This window comes from Oryza sativa, chromosome 7, assembly GCF_034140825.1.
Source record: "Oryza sativa Japonica Group chromosome 7, ASM3414082v1".
NCBI lineage: Eukaryota > Viridiplantae > Streptophyta > Magnoliopsida > Poales > Poaceae > Oryza > Oryza sativa.
Genome location: NC_089041.1, coordinates 24,879,061 through 24,900,782, shown reverse-complemented (window position 1 = coordinate 24,900,782; position 21,722 = coordinate 24,879,061). Strand labels below are relative to the sequence as shown.

Sequence of the window (21,722 nt, the reverse complement as noted above, 5' to 3'; positions counted from 1 at the left end):
AGAAATTTTCTGCAGGAAATTAAACTGCTGCTAGTTCCTACTTTTACTCCTACCTAGCATCTGAGATTCTGAGCATCACTCCTACAATACGCCTTTCACTTTGCACATCCTTCTAAACCGTTGAGGTGTTTTCATTCCAGCTATTCTACAAGCAATGTAGAATCTATGAGTACATCGGGTAGCCACTACCCAAAGTCCCTGTTTTTTTTTCTGTAGAGATGACGGCAAGAGAAGCCACTACTCTTTGCTTCAGCTAATAGAGCCATGTTTTGGGAAAACGGTGATTCAAACAAGTTAGCGACAATATGAAAAAGCTGGATTTCCCAATTTCTGTCTATTACTTTATTTACTAGATTTTACAGCTACCGATTATCAAAAAACTAGACTATTCGAAGAGTTGGATATTCTGAAAGAAGCTTCAGCTAACAGAAGCTCCCCAAACAGGACCCTAATTCTCTACCTTAATTCTCTACCTTGTCCCTCTCTCCCTCCATGCATGCACGCCCATGTGTTTGCTTTGTCTGAACCCTGAACAATCGATGATGCTGAATTTTTTCAGAGACCCGAGAAAGTGACCGAGACTACGAGCTAGCTAGCTTAGCCAGCCGAGAGAGCAGCAATACATGCATACGCACTGAATGTTGCATTGTGCATGCATGTACAGCTAGCTAACACCAAGTACGGTACAGTGGGAGCAGCATGGCGTTGATGATGATGAGCAGTGTACTCCCTCCGTACTCGTAAAGTATCGTTTTGGACAGTGACACGGTCTCCAAAATATAACTTTGACTTCTTATTTCTATAAAAATATTTATTAAAAAGTGGTATATGTATACTTTTATAAAAGTATTTTTTATGACAAATCTATTCATATAATTTTTATATTTTCAAACTCAACAACTTGAGAGTTATTTATGATTTATATTCTCAAGGTATGACTAAAACATTTTTCTAAACGACTTCTAATATGATTATGGAGAGAATATCTAGCAGCTAATCGATCGACAGACAGCCACTTGCACGGACAGCTATGGCGATGGCAACCCTGAAGCCGGCGAGGCCCTTCCATTAACTGATCATCCATGCAATGAGAGGTTGCGAGAGAGCTGCATATCCTGCATATCCATGTCGCTCTCAGCCGGCTGTTCGGTGCCTGCAGGATAGCCTACAAGGGATCGACACGAACAAGGCCTGCAGGAGAGAGATTTTAGTGCTCGTGTCGTTTGTTAGTTTCTCATACCTGTCTGCAAGACTGTTGATCGAGTGGTACGCCACCTTCAGCTCTGGAATTTAAACAGTTAGCTGATGATAATTAAAGAAAAAAAACTGAGGAAAAGCTGATAATCAGAAAAACTGAAGAGATAATCGAACGACTGATAAATAGTGTAACAGAGGAAAAAAACATAGATCATGTTTACTTTACCTGTTCTGCTTCACTGGATAATTGTCGCAGATTATTCGTTTGACACCTCTAAAAATACTTTTTTTTAAAAAAGTTTCTCCTAATGTATCGCTTAATTAAATTCCGTTCTAAGCTATTTGTTGAGTTTGTGTATTAAAATATTTAATTTTTATTTATAGTTATATGGATAATCCAATACAATAATAACCGGTCAATAATCTATTTTAAACCGTGCATATTCTACAGTTCTTAACAAGGCTCGGCACCTAACCTATCTTCTTAAGGACCATAAATAAGCTGAATAAATTTATTTATTGGTATGTTACCACAAGATTGAGAGATCGGATGTCGCTTTTTGTTTGGATTGATCCCAACTCATTGTTCATTGGATGGAGGATGAAGTGTGACAAGCCGGGAGACCAAGGAGATGGAAGAGCCCCATCACCTTGATGCACTTGGCTTACCTGCCGTTGACCGCCATCAAAGACCTGTTTAGTATTAGTATTTAGTACTCGTACATAGAATTCAGTATGGTAGGTAGTCATCGATCCCTGCCTCTCTCTGTCCCATTAACTATTAATATAGAATAAACCATACATTCCTCCAACAATACAGGGACAAAAAATTTCAGGAATTTCCTTTTCACTTATCCTCCAAGAATATTTCTTAGGATTTAGCTGTTGTTTGGATTATTGAAATTTTGTGGTTGAAACCATACGTACCCCAATCACTAATTATAGAGAAAAGGATTTAGCTATTGTTTGGATTATTGCAGTTTCTCACAGATCATAATTTTCAGGTTGCCTCGATCGGATAGCTCCTGTCTATCAACCAAAGTAGAAAGGGAAATGATTGGAAATTATATTAAACTCCCTGAATACAAATTAAAACTAGTATTCTCGAGAGGGACATATCATGATATAGTACAAACTTTTGGAAATTAAACTCCCTACATACAAAACTAACTTTTCTCGAGAGGGATATATTGTGATAATACTAAATTAATTCACCAGGAAAAATAATCCAGGTAACTGGCGGGAAATCTAACAATTGCAAACTCCTTTCAATACGTCAAAGATTCTTTCCATTTTAATACGCATAGATTCTTCAACCTAGCTAGCTATGTCACAGCATCGAATTCAGCAACGATTTCTAAAACCAGGGTGGTCGGAATCTCTCCAAATTCGGCAACCGGTTCTTCTAATTAGGCTCCACCACAAAGGGAACCACCAAATCTTGAATTTGACCTTGTTTGATCTAGATTACTGAGCTAATGGTGGATACAACTTATCCACTTAACTAAAGGGATAAATTAAATACTTTAAAAAATAAGCTTAATAAATAGTTTAAAATAATTGGTGTAATCAAGAAGGACTTTTGAGAAAAATATATACATATATATTTAAAACGTGAAGTAAATAATCTAAAAAATAATTAAAGAATAGGTGAAGATGTATTACGAAGAAAGGTGAGGGTGTCATGCTACGGACGCACAACATAGTAAATTCAGAAAAGCACGGATATCTTCTCAATAATGGTAAAATAGATCTACATATGTAATGGTGATTTACTTACTAGGACTAAACTAAACATACATCTTAAGGGTCCACCTGGTCCATTTGTCCAAAGCCACTAACTAAGCTAGGCAGCTAGCTAGCAAAGCTGCTGGCTATAAGCAGCCATGTATGGCTGCCTCCAGATCCACCTACACTGGTCCCGGGGCCCCACCGGACAGGCTCCTCAATGCGCATGTTGTCAAGCTTGTGCTTTTGTCTGAACCCCTCCTCTAATTTGCTCTTCAATCTTCTGCACAGAGAGTTGCTGCACAAATTTACGCCACTGTGGCTGCATTTCCATCATCGTCGTCGGATTATGTATGCTTAGATCGTACCAGACTAGCTCTGTTTTTTCGGCTACTTCACCGAATTATTGTCTCTGATTATTTGCTTATATCGTCTCTGAAAGTATGTTCCCTCACAAAATTTTCATTTATTATATCGTTCGGACTATTTGTTAAATTCATTTCTTAAAACATTTAATTTATCTCTATAATAAAGTATATAATCTGTGACAAAATCCATATAAGGCCGAGTTTAGTTCCAAACTTCTTCTTTAAACTTCTAACTTTTCCATCACATTAAAACTTTCTTACACACACAAACTTCCAACTTTTCCGTCACATCGTTCCAATTTCAACCAAACTTTTAATTTTAGCGTGAAATAAACACACCCTGTATATCAAACATGACCTGCATATTCATCATCGTCTTCGTCGTCCGTCGTTGGAGTATATGTATAACACTGTACCCTACTGACTGAAAATTGTCCGTCGTCGGCTTGCTTTGCCTCCTCCTGCATCTGCATCCGCGAGTGGCATTGGGAGACTTGTGACAGCGCTGGACCACGGTGTTGCATTGCATTGCAGCAGCCATGGCCGCCATTGTTGGTCCTCCGTTCCTCCTGATGAAGCAGATGCAGCTTAATTTCACCTTTCACAGCGATGCTGGTTGGTGAGTGAGTAATCACTGCAGGTGCAAGCAATTCGTTGGAGATGGGGAAAAAGAAAACACTACTTTTACTTTTATGAAAATGTTGAACGAAATTTACTCAAAAGCCATGAGAAGATTGGAAATGGAGATGTGTGGTAAGTAAGTAAAATGATGGATCGTTAAATTGTTATCTTGTTGAAGTTCAGAAATTTGGTTGATAAAAGGCAAAAATGCAGTCCATTGGCAGACTAGTCGTATCCATATTAACCAGGGGAGGGCTGGACATGAGGAGTTTTGAAGTACGAGTGTATCACCCACGTTTGTGAAAACAACTTAATTTAGATGAACTGATTGGTGCAAGAAGCCTTTATTGGATGAAAAAAAAAAAGCAAAGATACGAGAGAAAATAGCAAAATATTAGCTAAAAAACTCACTTTTTTTATAAAATAAATAAAGTATAACTTCCGTCCTCTACACCAATTAAGAATACAGACATTTATATCTATGAAAATATTTTGCCGGGTCGGCCGATTTATATCTATGAAAATCAAATTTTAGATCTGATGGATGAAGTCGTACACTGATGAGAAACAAATGGTGCTTCACCTGAACAGCTCGTTGGTGCATCAAATTCAACCGCAACACCAATGGGGAAAAAAGTACATGATTTTATTTGAGCAGGTTCCGTACAAGGATTAAGACAGTGAATTCCATTTTTTATATACAAGCAAGAAGCAGGTAACACATCCATTCCATTCCCTGTTACTTGGTTAACCGCCCTTGTATGTCACACTCCAGCCATTAAGCACCGAAGACCACAATATATCATACTTATATGGCATAGTTAACACCGGCAACAACAATAAGATGAGCTTGATCTTAATCTCTTCTCCTTTCAAGTGCACTAAAGTCCAATGACCGTACTACGTGTTACTACCACATTCACATAGCTAGCTGTGCCCTCATGATTGTGCTGTCCAACGTACTGGTACTACTACACGGTTTGGAAAACCAGTCCGTTCCAAACCAAACATCTCCAAGATCCGTTCTCTTTTCGGCTAACCAGTAGCAGCAGCAGCAGCAGATCGAGCCTTAATTCAACTAGAACCAACCTGCAAGATCCAAAAAAAAAAAAAACAACTGATGCAGCAGTAATAAAAGAGATCACACATTCACAGTGGCTTTGGTTGCATCTTTTGCATTGGTGATCACCATTTGGAGTGACCACACACACTGCAGATGCATGAACTCCATCATGGCGAGGTGTTTTTACTGCTGCTGCCCCTACACGAGGAATCTATCCGTCAGATCAGATGGGCCTCTGGGTAAAAATTTTAGCTATGGTGGTAGTAGTAGGAGCGAGTAGGCATTTTCACGAGCATGTGGTGTGCACGAGAGAAAGCGAGTGAGTGAGTGAGAGCGTGTGCGTAGTGGCAATGTCACACGAATCGCTGTGCATCTCGCGTATGATGAGACGCGACGCGGCTGTCGCTGGCGCACGCGTTAACCTCGGACTCTCCTGGCAACGATCGACATCCGGGGTGGGCGTTCACCTTTCCGATTGAATGTCCGATCCCTAACCTCTGGCGGTACGATGGTTTTCGTCGAATTCCGACCATTTTTTTTTCTTTGAAATTTGAATGTCTAGGAGCCATTTGGAGTTTTACTCGGAGTCTGCTTTTGTTCCGTGTCGAAACCAAAGAAATTTTGCGGTCTTCGATCGATCTTCATCGGAAAAACCGTCTCCGTAACGCGGCACGGTGCGACGTGAGTCACATACTCCATCACCGTTTCATATTATACGTCGTTTAACTTTTTCTCTTAGTCAAAATTCTTCTAAGTTTGACTAAATTTATAGAAAAAAATAGCAATATCTATAACACGACATTAGTTTCATTAAATTTAGTATTGAATATATTTTGATACAATACTTGTTTTCTACTGGAAATGTTACTATATTTTTAATAAACTTAAATAACTTTTCCTAAAAGTCAGACGAATTATGATATGAAACGGAAGAAGTATCTAGCAAATTACTACTCTCTCTGTCCCTCTCTAAATTCATAGAATTATGACGTGTCACATCTACGTACGGAGGGAATAAAACGTAAGTGAGGTGTTTGAATCTTCTTAAGATGAAGATGAAGATAAAGATTAAGTGTTCCACGCAAAACGAGGTGGTAATAACGTGTGATTAATTGGGTTTTACTTATTATAAACTTGAATAATGGATTAAACTGATATTAATATCAGAGCAACTTTCATATAGAAAGTATTCACACCAAAAACGCCGTTTAGCTATCCAAAATTTCATCTCTCGTTGGAGAAACGAACGCAGCAGCCAGAACGTAATCCAAACCCGTCAAGAGGAACCTAATCGAAACCATATACCCCCGTTGCGGCCGAGCCGCAGCGGGTTGGACAATATGGTATTGTGGCCGTGGTAGGGAGAGGTGGTGGTGCGCGCGCGGTAACATGCCCAACCCCGCAACAATGACCGAAGCCCCCCCCCCCCCCCCCCCCCCCCCCCCCTCACATGCGTGGCCGGCTCGCGTCGCGGGCAGCGCAGCAGCAGCATTCGGCCGTGGGTGCCGGGAGCTGGACATGGACCATCGACACGCCTTGACCCACACACCCCCCACCCCACCAATCCCCCATCCCTCCCGCTTATTTCAACCCCCCCTCTCCCTCTCCTCACGACACCCTGCATGGCATTCGCACGCCATTGACACATATCTCATCATACCATCACCATACCACATCTCATCTCACGCGTCCCAAAGAAAGTGATAGTGTACGTACCTCTGCTTGCTCCTTGGCTTTCTGAGCTGAGCTGCTCTGCAGTTGGATGTGCGTGAGCTGGTGATCTGGGAGGAGTCGGAGTCGGAGGAGGAGATGCCTCCGGCGAGGGTGCTCGGCGGCGGTGGTGGAGGAGGGGGGTTGGGGGACGAGGCGCCGGAGCTGGAGAGGCAGATGGGGTGCATGGCCGGCATCTTCCAGATCTTCGACCGCCGCCAGCGCCTGCTCACCGCGCGCCGCCGCCGCCCGCCGCCCAAGATGCTGCCCCCGGGCCCAGGTTAACGGCGCATTTTTTTTTCTCTGCACATTTCTTCCTGTGGCATCTGCTCCTCTTCCCCTGTTCTGTTTTCACAATCACCAGCTTCACTCCATTCACACACCCAAGATCATGTCAGCTGCGTCTCAAGCATTTTTACAAGCTGTTTCTCTTTTCTTTTCCCTCTCTATCTTGGTTACTGTTTTTAAGTATTACTACTACTGTTTTACTGTTTTTAAGCCATCTGTTTTTAAGTGTTACTTTCTGAATTATTAGCTGCAACTCGTTCTGCAAATGTTGACCAGAGATTAGAAAAGTTGGGTGCTTCTTTTGTGGGACAGAGAACTACTAATTTCATGTGTTGGTTGAAACTCGAGAGACAAGTCCTTTCAGACTATTATTCAAAGTTTGGTAACAGATAACAGTTGGAAGGTGCAGTAGAACATGCATTGGTTGGTTTTTTTTAAAAAATGCTATTAATTGGAAAATGGGAGTTTTCTTCACTTCTTCACAACTGCAGGATACTAATTTCATCTTTAACCTTCTTTTATTGAAAACAGAGTACCCCCCTCACCCTAGATAAAAGACAACAGTACAAAAAAACAGATGGCTTACAGTAGTTGTGATCATAAAGGCCTTTCTTTAAAGAATGTAATATGGCAGCACACATTGACATAAGGACAGGCACTGACGTGGATTTGGGTGCCCAGAAGTAGCATGAGGGGATAACTTTTCGCACTGACTGAAAAGGACAGATTATCAGTTAGTTACTAAAATTTTCATTAATATAATGAAACTGAAGAGGACAGCTTAACATTTGGTTTTAAAATTTCCATTCTCGTCAATGATAAATTAACTGAAGAAGACAGCTTAACAATTGATTATAAAACTTCCATTCATGTATATGATTAATTGATTATATTATTGAACAACAATTAAGAAAACACACACCTTTTCACCGCTCAAATCCATCCATTTTGCTCATACCAGACTGTCTTAATAAATAGCTATAATTCCTCAATTCACAGTTTAGGCTGTAATTATAATGTCTTCTTTTTTTTCTTTTCTAGGCCATACTCTTCCAAGAAGCAGCAGCAATGTTGCAGCGCAGAGCTCAAGTACCTCCAAGATCGTTCTGGTAATTTTCCTATTCGAACTCCAACTGTTGTTTGTTACCACTTGCCAGTAAAAAAACCATCCCATGCATGCATCAGAAGTATACTTTGGCCACATCAAGAAGAGTACTCTAACTTATGGATTGCCTTTGCAGGAGAAAACATTCAGCAAGAGCATGACCGAGAACAGTAGCCTTTCAATAGAGTCATCAAGGGCTTCCTGTTCTTCCTCCTCATGCTCATCCTTTTCATCACTTGATGGCAACAAATCGATCCAACAAGAGCTGCCATACATCAACGAGCAGCTCTTTGTACAGAGGCCACTGAAGAGCTCACCAAGTCTGAAGGACCCAGTCATGGACACCAGGTCTGGACAGTCAAACATTGGCTTCAGAGACATTGTGAAGGACTCCATTAACCGGGACACCGGAGGCCTTACTGTCAAGACCTCGGTGAAGGATGCAAGGAGGAATGGGCAGTACAAAGACTCACCAAGGCCCTTGCTGCTCTCCAAATCAATGGATGGGACCTACGTCATCGGGATCGATAGGAGCACCAAGGTCCCTGCTAATGCTGTTGAATCCAGCAGGCGATTCCCAGAGCAGTCGCGCTTCTCATGCGATGATCGGCGGCTCCTGAGGCCAGTTGAAGCTCAAGAGAACAAGAAGCCTTCCACAAGGCTCAAAGAGCTTCCCAGACTGTCCTTGGACAGTAGGAAAGAAACCCTGAGCTCGAGTTCTCGCCAGAAGACCTTCAGTTACAGGAGAACCGACGACAGTCTCATGGACGCTCTTAGGCCTCAAGATTCCCCAGGCCATAGGCGTGCCAGCAGTGTCATTGCCAAGCTGATGGGGTTGGAAGAAGCACCCAATGCTACAGGGGTGCTAACTGTTGATAGCTACGAGCCTGAAAGATCACCAAGACCAGCAGAAGACACACAGAAGGAGCATCCAGTACCTTCCCCTAGAAGATTTTGTCAGGATCCACGCGAGTCGCTGCCAAAAGATGAGTCTCCGGCAATGAAAACCAAGCCTTCTCCAAGAATTCTTACTGAATCTGCTCCTTGGAGGCAGCAGGAGAAGATTGCCACCAGTAGCAAGGCTTCACAATGCCGAGATGCTGAAGTTCGACCAAGGACTGCATCTCTCTATGCCTACATTGAGAGAAGGGGCGGGGGGCTTGAGTTCTTGGAGTGCAACAAGGACTTCAGGGCTCTCAGGATACTGGAAGCGCTGCACGCAAAGGATGCCAAGCGCCAGAACGATGGCAATGGCGCATTAACAGTGGCTGCTCAGCAGGCAGGGGATGCACTGAACACCAGTTCCAGACACTTCCAGCCTCCCATTGTAGTCATGAAGCCAGCAAGAAGCACTGAGAAGCAGCCAGGGGTTTCACTTGCTTCAGTTGATCCCCTTGCAGGGTTCAGAAACCTCAGGAAGCTGCAGGCCAGAGATGCGCCTTGCATTGGCGAGCATGAGACCAGCACAAATGAGAAGGTCCATTCTCGCATTTCAAGGGCACAATCCAAGTCCGATGAACCTGCTAGCCGTGCAAGCTCTCCAAGGCCTACAGGATCATCAAGCCCCAGGACAGTGCAGCGGAAGGCAGAGTCAGAAAGGAGGTCTCGTCCACCTGTCTCACCGAAGTCCCCAAGCAAGAAGTCCAGTGAAGCAGCCTCTCCTGGAGGAAGAACAAGAACAAAGCCTTCTCAAGGGAAGAACCACCGTGACAATGAGGTCTCGAAGAGTCCAAGAAGCAGAATCAGCATGGTGAAGGAGATCGACATAAGCATCATGGATTTTCAAAAGCCCCTAGCATCGACACCAAGTCACAAGGTATACATAATAAAATCAGATATAAGGAAACCAGCCAGTTCAATCAATGTTTTTTACCTTGTACATCACTAATTAGTAAATATGTTCTCCTTTTTTACAGGGAACTCCTTCAGTTCTTGCTTCAGATCAGAAGATTAATTCACTGGAGAATGCCCCAAGTCCCATCTCTGTCCTCGACACGTCATATTACCATACAAGACTGTCATATTCATTCAAAGGTGAGAAGTTGATACAGTATTTTTTCTGCATTAAGATAACCAACTGCAAGAACAGCAACATGATGGATTCTACTGTTTGCTCTCATTCAATCCAGAAGCCCATAGTGTCATTCAAAGGACAAGCATAGTTAGCTGTAAGCGTGCCAATGACGCTAGTGACAGATAATCTGCAATAAAAGCTACAACCAGGTAGCTTGTGGTCCTGATATGGGGAGGAACCACAGCAGATGGACTGTTGCAGAGTTGCAGCTAGATGACCAGAACATTGTTAGGTTATAGCAAGGCCCACATGTTGCACTTGCTTATGCAGGACAGCAGGAGCATGATGTGTGTCTTCTGGTGTATATGCATTGCTAGTATAGACGTGCCCACCAATGTCCCCCTCTACAAATACACCTAGCATGAGTATGATTCAGTTGATCCGTAGACAGATAGTGATATCAGATCTCCTGTCCAGTACATGTTTTTCTGCAGTTGTTAGGTCTGATAATGAATACCGTATTTCTGTCTGGCATATTACTATTTTCTGCAGTTGTATTGAACACTGGTTTCTGAATACATGCATATCCTTTTCTGCTTGTTCAGATGGGGAGACACATTCTTCAGAGGAGTGCTGGAACCCGAACAGCCTGCCTGACACGCCACAGTCCAAGACGAGCAGTGAAGTCAGCCAGATCAAACCAGAAAATTTTGAGGCCCTCATCCAGAAGCTTGAGCAATTGCAGTCAATGAATGATGAAGTTGCAAACAAGAAAGATCATCAGTACATTTACGAGATACTCTTAGCATCTGGCCTCCTGCACAAAGAACTTAGCTTCGTAGCCATGCCTGGTCAAGCATGGCCATCAAGCTGCCTGATCAATCCAGAGCTCTTCCTCATTCTTGAACAAACAAAGCCAGATTTTGCTTCAGCAGACCAAACTGTTACCAAGAGCTCCAAAGCTAACACAGAAAAGCTTCATCGAAGAATTGTATTCGATCTGGTAAACGAAATTACAGCTCAGAAGATGAACATTCATTGCTCGGCAAGTCAGTCAGCCAAGTCGCTTCAATTAAGGAAGTACAACGGATGGCGACTTTTTAAGGACCTGTGCACAGAGGTTGACAGGCTTCAATCTGAGAGTTCAGCGATAAAATGCTCTGAAGAGGATGGGGATGAAAGAATGCTATTGGTTGAGGATCCACTGAATGGAATAGAAGATTGGAGCTTCGATAGTGAATCGCCAAGCACGGTTTTGGAGATCGAAAGATTAATCTACAAGGACCTCATTGACGAGGTCATATGGGATGAGGCCACAGGGAAGATGCAAGGTGGACAGTGGAACCTAAAGAGGCAGCTGTCATTTAGTAGTACAAGCTGAATATGCTTGGCAATACATGTTTCCCCTAGGAAGCTTAGCAACTACACTACACTAGTGAATGTAACATCTTGTATTTTGCTGAAGATTAAACTATAGAAGAAATATAAATATTCCTCAACACGGGGCCTCAGTGTCTCACTGCAACTGACCCTAGATGAAGAAGCAACCAATAGAGTGTCCACAACATTCTTCTCTATGTGCCTTTTAACCAGGACACGCTCTTGTTCTCAATTTAACAATGTATTATTTGTCTCATGAAAAAAGGTCTCACCTCAAGCAATAAACTTACCCAATATTCATTAGTTAGGGATAGGAAGTGGCCATTCTGCATCTGCTTGCCAGGAACATTTTACACTGTTATAGGTAACGAGATTGCCATATTGGTGATAACATCCACTATAAGTTTCAACCCTGTAGTTCTCAAACTGTTTTCATATCTTCCTTTTTTTTTAGAAAAAAAGAAAAACCGCAGCAGCCATACCCCGACATTCGCACGAGGATATTGTCACCAAATCAATCATCGAGTTAGTAATCCGGATAAGCGCATTGTACGAACTCCATGTGAGCAAACACTTCTCTGTATACAGCATAGCCACTTGTCAAGGCTCTCAACGAGATAACTGCTCTTGAGTCAGTGTCTCAGTGCCAGATCACCCAGGATCCCCAGATCTCAATTCTCGACACAAGGATGCAAATTGGCCACAGGGAAACCAAAAGGAGAGAACATGCATTTCATGAAAGTGACATAGCAATGCAGGTAATGCATACCTCCAAATTAACCAAGAGAAACCATCCATGTCCTCCAATCTCCCAGCTGCGCGCATGTTCATCCCTACTCCCTCCGTTTAAAAAATAAGTTAACCTAGTACGGAATATGACATTATTAGTCCAAATTCATAGTATTAGAATCTGTCACGCCCCTGCAAATGTGGGAACAGTGAGGTGAGCAAGAGGCAAGAAACACCAGGCGGCTCCACCAGCAGAGACCAAGCGCCATTGATTCTGCCCGCACTGTTGAGATATCAACGCGACTGTAAAGCCATTTCAGAGATTTTATCAGCACCGGACATGGTGGTGGTGAAGTGGAGCAGTGGGGAGAGGCTGCATAGCGAGCGGCATCATTGGGAGGGGGAAAGGGAAGGACAGACCTGGGCACATGGGGATGCCGGCGCCAGCCTCGAACGAGAGCGTCATCGGCGAGTCGTCGGGAACAGGGACCGCCCACTGAATCCGCATCCGGTATTCCGGTGGGCATCGGCATCGGCCCATCCTGCCATCCTGGGCATGGTAGCCGGCAGGAGATCCTAGGTTCCCGCCGCCTCGCGTACCGGATTCGCCAGACGCTGCTCAGCTCAGCTCAGCTCAGCTCGTTGGCTTGCCATGGCGTAGGTCCAGGCGAGCTCAGGTCCTCCCGGTGCCCCCGCCCGCGTCGCGCGCCCCCTGTTCCGAGCATTCCGTCGAGCACCTGGTGGGCGCGCGCGTCTGCGAACCGCACGTCCGCACCACGTGGTCAGGCGTGCAGGCGGTAGCAACCAAACCGTGTTGGGTATCGGGACTCACGAGCGAGTCACAACTCCGGAGTCGTTCAAATGTGTCCAATTCTTCGGACTCCCCTTGAAGATGGAGCAAATTCGGGAGAAATTTGATTGAAATTGAACAAACTTAAGTCTCGCTGATACAACCCAATGGGACGCCTATAACTTGGAGTTGAACAAAGTGCGGCTATCTATGAACCAAACACTGCGAAGTGCACACAGCAAAAGGCATAACTGATTAACTGACGAACTGGGAAGGCTGCATTACAGAACTAGCTCATGAAGTCTGTATACCAAAGAGATTTAAGAGGATGACACAGCAATCACCGGTACAGATATATCAATTTGCATGATAAAAGAAATGCAACAACATGGGTAAATTGCCAGCTTTGCATTAAGCACCAGAGTAAGGGATTACAACACCCAAAGTAAAGAGAGAAAAAAAAAAGAATTCAGAAGAACTAGACTACAGATACCATCGATATCTCTCAAAATTGAAACACAGTGTTGAAAGTTGAATTTTCTTTCCAGGTCACATTTCAGCCCATAGGGGAAAGAGTAACACATTCAGATCTTAGGCATTTTGGTAGTGGTGCAGCTTATACAGCAAAACCTTTCCACCAGCATGTCCGACGGACAAAAACCCGCTGCCCGGGCTGAAGTCCAAGCACCGTGGGTAGTGGAGGCTGAACCGAGGCCCTGGCCAGTTCTGGAACACGGTGAGGGATGGGACGTGCACAAGCCTCATCCCGTTCCTCTCCTTTCTCGAGCTTATCGCCAGAACCTGGGCATCATGGTTGAACTTCATTTCACCGATCTCGGTTGTGAGGTTCTCGATCGTCTTCAGTGGCTTCCTCTTCCCGCCCAGAAAATCATCCCTCTTGTACACATTCACAATGCCGCTGGTGGAGCCTGTGGCAAACAAAGAGCTGTCGGGTGAAGTGCAAAGCGAAATGCCTGCCAAGGAACCCTCATCGGTACCCTTGTGGATACACTTCCTTGTCCTGAGATCCCAGTGGTACACATGGCCATCACCACCACTGCTTAGTAGCTGATTCCCACCATCAGCAAAAGCCAATGAACGCACATTCCCATTCATCTTGAGGGTTCCAATGAGCTGCTTTGTTTTGGAAGAAATCAAAAGAATGTACCCCTCATTACCAATGAATGCAATGGTCTTTGAATCGGGTGATATCTCAAAGTGTTCTAGGCTTTTCTCCTCACGTCCTGTTAAGGGTCCAATCTTACTAACAGCAGCATTCACCAGATCAAATGAGTAGAAGAACTTCCTCCTGCCTGAAAGGATAACCTCAGAACCATCAGGCAGAAATGCGGCCTTGTGAACAGGGCAGTCCTCAATAAATATGCTCTGGATCTTGGGGTTTCTCTTCCCATCAATCTGGAAAAATCTCAGATGCTTGTCCAAACCAGCAACAAGCATAAGTTGCCCATTCCTGTGAAACTGCACTGAATTGATAGGGCCGCTAGATGGTTCCTGGGAATTTGCATCTACAAGTCTTGAGAACCCTAGCATGTCAGGTAAGAGCTTAGCATTATCCTTGACAACAAGCTCATCATTATTCCGAAGAATATCATCAACTCTGCCCTCTTCATCAGATTCATTGTCAGACGACCCAGGAAGAGGAGCTTTACGGTCCAAGTCAGCCCAACCAGCGAAGCGGTTCAACTTGGCATGTTGACCACGCAACCTAGCCTCATACTCTTTCCCTGAGATCACACGCTCATCACCCTCCTTTCTCAACTTCCTCAACCTTGCCACCTTCGAAATGTCCACCTCAGTCACCTCCTCCTCATCCACCCATGCAGGCTTCCTCTCCCTGCCAACCATGTCAACCCCCTCGTCTTCACTGGACAAGCCCTCGTCATAGACGGGCAAATCATCCTCACCATCACCACCAGACCTATCCATGAAGAATGAAGGCACACCCTTGTCAGGATCCACAGCCTCAACCTCAGTGCCAAACTGAGGCGGCGCATAGAGGGCACCAAACAGGGAGCTCTCTAGCAGCTTCATCTCCTCCCTCTCCTTGTTCTCCTTCTCCTCAAGCGCCTCCAGCGCCTTGGCCTTCTTCCGCTTCTTCTCCTTTTTGCGCTTCTCCGACTTGGTTTCATTCCCATCCTCAGCTCCGGCAGCAACAGGAGAGCCTAATCCCTCGTCACTATCATCATCAGCTTCAATTGTCTCCAGTCGGCGCTTCTGAATGGGATTCTGCGATATCAAACTCATCTTGCCCGAAGGAAATGGCCTGCTAAAACACTCATCAAATTAGACCAAAAAAAATAGCAATCCCAACAAATTAGACAAATATATCAAACTAGACTACTAAAACACTCATCAAATTAGAAAAAAGAAAAAGAGAAAGCAATCCCAACAAACTAGACGAAACAATCCCGTAGACATAAAGGGCCTTATTTCTACTGCCGCAAGCTAAGATACTGAACGCTGAAGCTACTACGCATCGGCGAGAGACGGCAATGCGTGGCAAGCTGCGAGCTCCAGGCGGCAGCGCGGCGCGAGTTCATCGGCAACTGCTGCTTCGTGCAATACGTTCGCAACCAAAGTCTAGCCAAAGCACGGGAGGGCGCATCGACGATCCTAGTAGCTCGCGAATCGAACAACGAGTCCTGAAATTAACAGGAAGGCGCACCGGAGGACACGTACCACGGCGGAGCTCCGGTGGGGCGGTAGACGGCGGCGGCCGCGCGGCGAGGCGCCGAGTGGGGGAGGCGCGCGGGATAAGGGGAACACGGGCGAAGGCGGCGGCTCTAACTAGGGTTTTAGAGCTCGCCTCTTCCGCTCTCTCTCTCTCTCTCATGGGCCGGACCTCGTGGAGGTTAGCGGGCCCACACAGCCCACCACAAAACCAACAAGCTTCTCATGGGCCTGGAGGCGGCCCATGGCGGGACGCACGAGGGAAGGACTCCACCACCGCTGGGTGGGGGGCCCACAGCGCAGTGACACGCGGTGGCCGCGTGGGGCCCACCAAAAACCCTTCCACCTTCCTCGCTATAAACCCCTCTCTCTTTCTCTCTCGCCGCCTCCTCTCTCCGTCTCGCTTCGGTTCCTTCCTCGAGTCGAAACCTCGCGAAGCCGCCGCCGCCGCCGCCGACTCTCGCTAGGGCTAGGGTTTTCCTCCCGCCGCCGGGAGCCCCTCCCCCTGCAACCGCGCAAGGTTCGACTCCTGTTCCTCCGCCCCCCCCTCTCTCTCTCTTGCAATCTCTGTTTTGTTTTGTTTCGTGCACGATGATCGCGGCTGGTAGGGCATGATTCGTGCGCGTGCGTCCCCCCCCTCGTGTTAATTAGGGGGTTCTTTTGGGTGATGTGTAATTAGGGTTTCGTTTGGTTGATGTGGTGTAGTGATAGGGGTTTTATGTGTGGGGAAGAGGTATCCTTGGGGGAGATTTAGGTTGGGGACGAGTTGGTTCTAAGATTTTGCGTTTTTGGTCGGGCGATGGTATGAGTGGGATGTCCCTTTTAGTAGGATTTATAATGTTATGCCTTGAAAAAAAACCTTTTTGTTGTATTGAATTCCTGTTTATTGTAGGTTTACCGTATATTCAGTGTTTCTAGGTACCGTGGTTTGTGTTAAATAAGTTTTTCCTTAATGTGTTTAATAAGTTTTCAAGTTGTTTTGGTTATTGGTATTGTCAAAATAATCCCAGGTTCTGATTGTAGTGAAAATTTGCTGGTTTGTTTGTTTGTCAAAGCGTAAGCCTTTATGATTCGAAGTGGAAAGTCAAATAATTTGCATGGATTGTTGTTTTTTACTTTGGTTTTCCTTTGCTGTAACAGTAGTTATCTGCTGCGTATATCATGTTGTTACCATCGGGTTTGGCTCCTGAGCTGTGGAGCTCATACCCAGGCATTCGCTGATCTGCCAATTAATTCACCTTTTCTGTTTTATTCTGGACCCTTACTAATAGCTTTAAAAACCTCTGTATTTATGATGCTGCTATTACTTATGTATTCGCCTCAAAGCTTTCGGATATTAATCAGTGCTATACCTTCCACAGGGATGGCTATGCAAGTTGGGGAATCAGTTGCTCCTTTAAGTCCACAAATGGTATTATCCCCTTTCTGTCGTTCTACTCCCATATATTTTATATCGATCTACTCCCATGTAGCTGAACTCAACGTGATTTTGGTCTTTCTTTCCAGATTGGAAATGCGTTTGTTCAACAATACTACAATGTTCTCCATAGTTCACCGGGTCAAGTTTGTAAGTTCTATCATGATTCAAGCACCCTTGGTCGACCAGATTCTAATGGAACCATGACATCTGTAACCACATTGACTGTAAGTTTTCTGCAATAGGACATACTCTTTCAATTAGTTATAAATTATGAATACACACTCTTAGGCTGGGCAATTTTCGAATTAGCAGTATGGATGTACATGCATTTACTTGTATCAAATTTGTGGAACTTGATTTTCATTTATGCAGTGGCATTTACCTCTACACATTATTCAGAATGAAAACACATGAGCATCAAATGCGATGATAGATATTCTGTCAGCAGTTATAGTTCTATTTGCTTGTTAAGTTCAGAGAAATGCGCTGGGATGGTAATTATTAATAGATTTTTCTGTGTGCCTTCTTAAGAGAGAATTTTGACTGCAAATCAGCATGCAGTATCCGTAGACCGTAGTACCGTGGTAGTTGCATAGTTGCAGCATGCATGTTGCTGTATGTCAATTATTAGAAGGATGTGCATGGCCTTTAAGGTCGTCTTACTATGGAACATTCATGTATGATTCATCAAACATGTAACGTCGTTTGATAGGATCGTAGGATAATGTGACATCTACATTCAGTAGAGTATTCTAACTTAATTTCATATTTATGTAATCTGTAATAAGTATTTAACACGGACATATTACTTTGTTCCTACAATTCACTTGTTAGATACTGCCTCGTTCACTTTTATAGGCATTTTGGTTCCAAAAGATCATTTATTTTTTATGATTTTCACCAAGAATTAGTTAACTTAGCAGTACATTTGGTGTATTTTCATACTTCAAAGTGCATACACGTGATATTGGTTTTATAGCTATCAAGAATATATTTCATGAGAAACTAAGGGTCGATATTTCTTGTAGTCTTTTTGAAGTCAAATACACCTTATATAATTAAATTGATGGAGTGTAATTTATTTGTTTGCGTTGCTTGTCCAGGCTATCAACGATGAATTTCTCTCTACGGACTTCAGTAGCTGTTTGATTAAGTTAGAGAATGTGGATGCACAGTTATCCCTCAATGGTGGTGTGCACATTTTGGTAACTGGATCTATTGGACACAATGGCACTATGAGGCATAGATTTAGCCAGTCATTCTTCCTTGCTCCACAAGAAAGCGGAGGCTATTTTGTTCTGAATGATATGCTAAGATATGATTCTCTGCAAGAAACACTGTTGACTGAGACAAATGATTCTCCACAAGAAAGACTGTTGACTGAGATAAATGATTCTCTGCCTAACCATGTTGATGATAACACTCACAGTGTCACATTTACATCTGAGCCAGGTTATTGTATTTCATTACTTCACCTTTGGCTGACCATATTCCCTTCAATATGTTTGCTAAAATTACAATGTTTTACCAGAGACTTCAGGCAATGTCAATGAGACTGCAGACTTGGAGCTTCCATCTGCAGAGAATGTCAATGACAATGTTGAGAATCTGCCTGCCAATGACAGTTCTCCCGAAGAAAATGTTCTTGTTGAGGCATGCACGGAAGTGGTTAGTTCGTGTGCAGAGAACATTCCTGCAGCTGCACCTGCACCTGCTCCTCGTGCCTCGACTCAGAAGGATGTTACTAAACAGTCATATGCATCAGTTGTGAGTTTTCTTTTTCCCTGCACTTCATCCGTATACTCAATTCTGCCTGAATTATGAATACACAAGAATAATGCCCTTTTTGTTTCAATGCTTACTGTTCCTTCTGTGGTTTGCACTACAGGTTAAGGTTACAAAGGAGGGCACACCAACTCCACCTGTTGCAAAGCCCAAGCCCAAACCCAAACCAAAGCCAACTGCAAAAGTGACTGACAATGTGGAGAAAGCTGTGTCCTCACCTGTGAAACCTACTAATGCAGCTGATACCACATCTCCAAATGACAAAAATGTTCTTGTTGGTCAGTTTATCCTTTGTTTCATGTTTTATTTAAGAAGAAAAAAGCATGCATGTTGTTATTTATACTGAAGTGAACTATACCAAAACGTTGTTTTTGTAGAGCAAGGGTATTCTGTTTATGTAAAGCACTTACCTTATGAATGTACCACGAAAGATGTTGAGGAAAAGTTCAGGAAATTTGGTGCTATCAGGCCTGGTGGTATTCAAGTTCGACACCGTCAGGTTAGTGAAAGCTTGTATGTAGGTTTGGTTGCTCTAATCATTTGTTTTGACATTTCCACCATGTTTCTGCAGCCCGATGGATTCTGCTTTGGCTTTGTTGAATTTGAGTCTCGGCAATCCATGCTAGCAGCAATTGAGGTTTGTTTCTCGGAGTGTTGACCTCAGTTTGTAGTATGCTCATAAGTTACCTCGCTAATTTGGGCTTCACTATGCTAGAATTCTATCTGCAGTTATGACGGGCTGGGTTTTATTATAATTTCATTTAGCTGAAGTGCATTGTTTGATGTGGTTTCAAGAGGGAGCAAATTTATATCTCCCCCTACTTGTATAGCATATGGTCTAAACAAGTGAATATCTGTTATTGTAGGCCTCTCCAGTTTCTATTGGCTCAAAAGCATCCATTGTTGAGGAGAAACGAACTACAACTCGAGGTGAGCAAGCTTTCTGATCTTCCTTAGCAAAGACACCAATGGCATGTTCTGTTGTCATAGGTCTAGGACAGGTTCACAATCTGCGTGTTAATAGGCTTTGAGGTTGCTTATGACCTTCTCCAACCACGCACACGCACACATTGAGAATCTTATATTCTTATATATGTGAATGGTACAGGCTCAATCAATTTGCAATTTAGTATGGTGATGTGGTATTTCTGCTTCCCTGCGCATTTCATTTAGAAATCTCACGAGTGGCCTTTTTGAATCTAAGTGCAAAGATCAGCATCTTTTGCTGCTGGTCATTGGTTTATATATTTCACATCACTTGCATAAACTGATGTGCCATTTCCCCTTATTTCTTCTCACTTTCAGTTGTTAATGGTGTCACCCATATTGAAAACAATGGCAATGCTCGGGGTGGTCGGTTCCAGCAAGACAACAGAGGTGGTGGATACCGTGGGGACAACTTCAGGGGACGAGAAGCAGGTTTCGTGAACAATGGTAACTACCGTGATGGTGATAACATGAGGAACGGATTCAGAAATCAGAACGAGTACTCAGGGCGTGGTCGTGGGCCTCAGGGGAATGGTTACCATCAGAATGGTAACGGTGGTGGTTACCATCAGAATGGAAATGGATACCATCAGAACGGTGATGGATACCATCAGAATGGGAACAGATACAATCAGAACGGGAACAGATACCATCAGAACGGAGATGAGTACTATCAGAACGGCAATGGCAATGGACATCGGCAGAATGGGTCTGGATACTATCATCAGAATGGGAATGGCTATCGTCAGGACCGCATCTTCCACAATGGGAATGGAAATGGGCGGCCTGCTCGCTTCAATGGACCCAGGCAAACACCGGTTCAAGCGTAGGCGTTTCTTGAATATCCAAAAAATCCTTTTGTCAATCCTAGGATCGCCTTATTTATCTGTGTTCTTTTGCACCCCATTCGGCTGCGACAAAGTTCAGTCCCAGCCCTTCGTTTTGCCTCGATGCTTTTGCTGACTAGTTGGCATGTTCTGGATGTACTTGGTGAGACCAGGAAGTGTAATTTTGGAAAGGTTGGGAGCTTACTGCAAGGTTCGTGACTTCATGTCGAGACATGCTATCTAATATATGCATTAGTATTTATGGCACGCAGATGGATGAAGGATCTGTTGTGTGCTTTTCCTTATGAGAAAGCTTGGTGTTCTAGTTGTTTCACCTGAACTAGCATTTGTACCTCGTTTGCTGGTGCTAGAACTGGCCTAACCTGCACAATTTTAGTCTTAAAATTGTAGCCTTAATCCGCAACAGTAGTTAAGATCAATTAACACAAATGTAACGCGCAAATTACAAAAAATGTAACCAAGCCTTTTTAAGTAAAAAAGGTGTAAGAACAATTACGTGGAAACAGGCTTTATTAAAATCGTTTGTGTGGAAGTGGAACAAAAGTCGTTTACGGTGCAAGTTGCACTCTTTCTGTGAATATCCTAACCATTTTAGACTAAAACCGTTGAAAATTTGCAAGCCAAATTTGAATATCGGCTGTTGATTTTGAACAGGTTGAGAATGAGAAACCGAACGGTTTCAGTAGCAAAAGAACAGACCAAAAATCCCATTAAAAGAAAACAAACCGAAAATTTGTTGAACTATATTGTTCATTCAGGTGTAGCTCAACCCTCAGCTTTCTCAATTCTCTTGTGTATCTACAGAATCGCGCCAAATTTAATTCTTAAGAAATTCCATGAGAAGTAAATGTAAGTTCATCTCAAAAGAACAAAAAAAGTTCAATTTATTTGTTTATTGTCTCGCGCTTGTACATGTCTCTAATAAAATATTGGTAGTATTAGGTTGTGTCAACAAAATTTAGTAGAACAGATTTTCTACTAGCTAGTACGTTCTTCAT

General features: G+C 43.7%; 3 protein-coding genes and 1 long non-coding RNA gene across 5 annotated transcripts; 2 read left to right on the top strand and 2 right to left on the bottom strand.

Annotated features, from left to right (window-relative positions):
• Positions 1–6,592: 6,592 nt before the first annotated feature.
• Positions 6,593–11,593, top strand: LOC4343837 (protein LONGIFOLIA 1). Its single transcript, XM_015791791.3, has 5 exons — positions 6,593–6,967; positions 8,017–8,084; positions 8,217–9,896; positions 9,997–10,114; positions 10,700–11,593. Exons 1-5 carry the CDS (start codon positions 6,787–6,789, stop codon positions 11,473–11,475), a joined length of 2,823 nt encoding a protein of 940 aa, XP_015647277.1. The 5' UTR covers positions 6,593–6,786; the 3' UTR covers positions 11,476–11,593.
• Positions 7,354–8,217, bottom strand: LOC9271653 (uncharacterized). The gene is made up of 2 exons (XR_001547717.3): positions 7,898–8,217; positions 7,354–7,688 (listed from the first exon to the last, which is right to left on the bottom strand). It is a non-coding gene; the product is annotated as an uncharacterized lncRNA (long non-coding RNA).
• Positions 11,594–13,382: 1,789 nt separating the features above from the next.
• LOC4343836 (U3 small nucleolar RNA-associated protein 18 homolog) lies at positions 13,383–15,739 on the bottom strand. Of its 2 annotated transcripts, none has more exons than XM_015791793.3 (2): positions 15,694–15,739; positions 13,383–15,280 (listed from the first exon to the last, which is right to left on the bottom strand). In XM_015791793.3, exon 2 carries the CDS (start codon positions 15,256–15,258, stop codon positions 13,585–13,587), a length of 1,674 nt encoding a protein of 557 aa, XP_015647279.1. In that variant the 5' UTR covers positions 15,259–15,280; positions 15,694–15,739; the 3' UTR covers positions 13,383–13,584. The 2 variants fall into 2 exon arrangements, with proteins under 2 accessions (XP_015647279.1, XP_015647278.1); XM_015791792.3 differs by having other exon boundaries at positions 13,383–15,277.
• Positions 15,740–16,068: 329 nt separating this feature from the next.
• LOC4343835 (nuclear transport factor 2) lies at positions 16,069–20,970 on the top strand. Its single transcript, XM_015792400.3, has 10 exons — positions 16,069–16,204; positions 17,046–17,095; positions 17,191–17,328; positions 18,208–18,556; positions 18,636–18,871; positions 18,993–19,167; positions 19,267–19,388; positions 19,461–19,526; positions 19,756–19,819; positions 20,195–20,970. Exons 2-10 carry the CDS (start codon positions 17,048–17,050, stop codon positions 20,704–20,706), a joined length of 1,710 nt encoding a protein of 569 aa, XP_015647886.1. The 5' UTR covers positions 16,069–16,204; positions 17,046–17,047; the 3' UTR covers positions 20,707–20,970.
• Positions 20,971–21,722: the final 752 nt, after the last annotated feature.